This window comes from Micropterus dolomieu, linkage group LG18, assembly GCF_021292245.1.
Source record: "Micropterus dolomieu isolate WLL.071019.BEF.003 ecotype Adirondacks linkage group LG18, ASM2129224v1, whole genome shotgun sequence".
NCBI classification, from domain to species: domain Eukaryota; kingdom Metazoa; phylum Chordata; class Actinopteri; order Centrarchiformes; family Centrarchidae; genus Micropterus; species Micropterus dolomieu.
In genome coordinates, this window is record NC_060167.1 from 31,883,753 (window position 1) to 31,887,629 (window position 3,877).

General features: G+C 41.4%; 1 protein-coding gene across 2 annotated transcripts; it reads right to left on the reverse strand.

The window, feature by feature from the left end:
- setmar (SET domain and mariner transposase fusion gene) lies at positions 1-3,543 on the reverse strand. 2 transcript variants are annotated; one of them, XM_046029529.1, is made up of 3 exons: positions 3,376-3,543; positions 360-1,158; positions 1-175 (listed from the first exon to the last, which is right to left on the reverse strand). In XM_046029529.1, exons 1-2 carry the CDS (start codon positions 3,475-3,477, stop codon positions 361-363), a joined length of 900 nt encoding a protein of 299 aa, XP_045885485.1. In that variant the 5' UTR covers positions 3,478-3,543; the 3' UTR covers positions 1-175; position 360. The 2 variants fall into 2 exon arrangements, with proteins under 2 accessions (XP_045885485.1, XP_045885484.1); XM_046029528.1 differs by lacking the exon at positions 1-175 and having other exon boundaries at positions 334-1,158; positions 3,376-3,542.
- Positions 3,544-3,877: the final 334 nt, after the last annotated feature.

The window sequence follows — 3,877 nt, forward strand, 5'->3', positions numbered from 1 at the left end:
TTTAGGTTTTCTTACCAATGCATAGTTTTTATTGCATCCCCTTACACTTGAATGGAGACAGTGGCAGATGAGGAGAGGCCGGGGGGGGGGCAAACAGGAAACAATGACAGGCAGAGACATGACTCATCCTGCTGATTGTGTTTATGGTGCCATCAACACGTCGCATTGTCTTGTTCTAATGAGAGGTTGAATTAACAAAGATTTCAGGGAGACTGAAAATAGACCAAGACATATCTAAAGAGACAGTTTGAAATGAAAATAAGGAGAAAACAAAAGGCAGAAGGCTTGACAAAAAAATCTTTTCTCCGTCATTCAGAAACACTCTAGTGAAAACAAACGTGACATGAAATTTTATTTACATTAGTTGAGAATAGATAAATCCAGCGGAAGGAACCGAACACAGTTGTCTGCACCACAACGGCACTCCTTCCTCTGGAGTCCATCTGTCCTACTGGCCTGCGTGGCGGCGTCACTTTGTGTGGACGGCAGCTCTGCAGGAGGTTGGTTACTGTATAACCCTGAGTAGTCAAATGTCAGCTCTTCTTGTGCATCAATGTTCCGTCCAGCAAACAGCGCCAGTCTAGGAACCACCGAGTGCACGCGGACTGGCTGCATGAACAGGTTGGGCTGGCAGGAGTGGTTGAGAAAGCGGCCTACGTTTCCCACCACGGCAGGGTCCACAAACGTCTCAGTGATGGAGCCCGTGCCTGCATGCTCCCTTACGGCGATGATGTAGTTGTTTTCCTCGGATCTCTGGGCAAGCTGTCTGCGTCTGGCCTCCTCCAAACTGATCAACTCTCCTGCATACTCGCACACAAACGTCCCACGTGGGATTGCCTCTAGTGCCCGTACTCCCCAGCCCCTGTTCTTGGTGCTGCAAACCTCCAACCGGAGTCTTAGCCCTCTCTGCACCACCCGGTTAGAGCAGGCATCACTGCAGGAGCAAAGGGCATTACACTCAAACACAGGTGAGCAGTAACCAGAGTCTATTCTGCTGAGGTTCAGCAGTGTGCCAGTGCTGTCGTATGCCTGCCCATGTGTCTGCAGGCAGGAGCAGCTCTCGGTGAAGCAGGAGTGGGAAAGGCAGGAGCATCCAGGAAGGGTAATTTCACTGGGGTCAATAGAGCATCCTGGACCCTGAATATTATCTGGAGAATACTGAAAAAATGACAACAAAGAGCAGTCAAAGGTTAACAAAACTGTCAGTAACAAAAACAAACACACACAAACAGTTGAAGGGAAATTCAAAAAGCAAATTAGGCAACATTGCCCGTAATTATAGGAAATTTTTAATTTACAGCTGAAACAATTAATTGATGAATTGTTTTGTCGATCGACAGAAAATTCATCATTTCAGTCAATTTCCCCAGCAAAAATGCCAAACATTCACTGGCGTCAGCTTCTCAACTATGAGGTTTTGCTGCTTGTCTTTGTCTCATGTGATGGTAAACTGAATATATTTGGGTTTTGGACTGTTGATCAGACAAGACAAGACATTTGAAGACGCCACCTTGAGCTTTAGGAAATTGTGACAGTTATTTTTACAGATGATTATTCAAACTGCAGATTAGTTAGTTGCTGCCCTAATTCCAGTTTATGGGAAACGTCTTTTAGACTACAGGTCTGAATGCTTCGTAACTGCCAACTTCACAATCATCAGCCTACTTTAACAACCACATTACCCCATACAACTATAGTATCACCACACTCTGCAATGATATGTATTTTGTATGCCTTTAGAATTACTTTTAAAAGTGGTTTCATTATAATGCAGTCAGAAAGGTCTCGAGCATCATGAGCAAGGAGTGCTAACTAGGGCAACTCCTTTAGTTCTAGAGGGCAGTTATTTTTTGATTCCCTGAACTGCAGTCAGATGATGTGGCTGCAGCCTGTAATGATTTGCTGCCATCTGCCGGTAAAATAATGTATTTCATTTGATGGAGTAATAACCATCAGGTTTTAATGAGTTTTTTGTTACAGCCAGAGGTTTTCAGTACAAAGCAAGAATACAAAAGAAGGACTTTGAGACTACTTTGATTATTCTTTCAAGACTTGCACCATAAATAAAATGATTTATAATTAAGGAGACACAACAATTACGCGATAAGTTGTCGACTATTACATTAATCGGCCACTATTTTGTAATTTCTAAGGGAAAAAAGTCCAAATGCTCTGATTTCAGCTTAAATGTGCATGTTACATGTTATAGCCCAAAAAACAGATTCTGGAGAAAACACATGGGAGGACATATGTTGACCTAACACAAACAATGTCAGCATTTTATGTGCATGTTTACATGTTATAGCCCAAAAAACAGATTCATCTACAATGAAAATCATATGATTTTCCTAACACATGTCAAATGTGAGTCTTTTTATTGCAGTGTATTTCTGACATCCCTAATCGCATCTTGCATGGTGCCAGTGCTATGCAGAGAACATTAATTTGGACCAATATATCGGCCGATAGTGTATATTGGTATCAGTGTATGTTGTCTGATAAATAACAAAGATATGTTTGAGGTACAAACAGTGTCACTTTTACATAGCTTGTCCTACAGAAAGTACTGACAAGTTCATTTTTCTAAAATAATTCCCTTTTTTTCAGTGCATACATGTATCGCAGTCACAATTCTTTATAAACTACCACTTGTTTGTTTGTTTTATGTGTTGTTGTTTTTTAATTACTGTCAGTGATAGTGTGTACAGTATGTTAAATAATCAGTATCTGTGGGGCTGTAGTATTTATTTACATTAACATGTCATATCAGTTTAAAGGGGAGTGGCACTGGTGACCTACCGCAGCAGCTCTTTGGATGATCTACTGTTTGCCCATCTGTTCCCGGATCACAGGATGATAATGTGGAAAGAATAGTAACGACTCAAAGCTATTTTCACTGTAAATCAGTTTTGGTTGATGGACTCGGCATGTGCCATCATGCATAACTGATGTGCAGGTTTACAGCCCATACAGATGGGATGAGGTTACACTGTCAGCTGGCTTACCAATGCATTGTGACCAATGTGTAAATAATTAAATTAATTAGGATTGAATTCTGTATAGACGTTTCCTGGTCCTGGTCCTGCATGCTCTCAGTGTCACAGTTAAAATACTGGGACACTTGAATAACTTACAACATCGTTAACGTTAGTTATTACTAAGACTGTGTTTTCCTGGAAGTCTACTGTAAAGAGAAAAAGAACTGCTGTTGAGGTTAGTAATACTTCCAACACATACTATAAATAGATGTTGTGAAATTGTACTACTCTTACAACACTCTAAAAGGTGGTGGACTTCAGTGGATGTTTAGCAGCTAAATGTGTTCAACTTACGGGTGCAACTACTGACAGACGTGCAACGTAACGTTAACGTTACCTGAAATTCAGGAAATGTCAGTACACCTGAACTCCGCTCAATTAAAACAGCAACATTTTCGAGACCGTTACTCAAATCCGCACCGTGCCAGTCAATATTCATGTCCGAATTTTACAAGGAAGCAGCGGCAAATGAGCCGAGAGGTACAAAACCTCAAACCTAGAAGCTGCAACTTCCGGCAGTTTAGCTACAGGCTAGCGACCTCTAGTGACGTGATTGTATCATCACGCCAGTGTGATCATAAAGCGTGTGGTTTGACCATCTGGCCCTACCCAGAACAAAGTGGCCAGGAGCTCATGAAGGACAAATACAGCACAGCACGAGATAATTGTTTAATCTAAACTACTGTGAGGGTGAAACTGGAGAGCATTACTTCTTAGAAACGATCTCTCAGTGTTACTGACCTCTTTATTCTGTTTGTTTATAGGCTATCCCATTTGTTCAGTAATGATTTTGATTCTTTGCTCCTCTCTGTCTTTGTTCAACATTTGCCCTCATCATC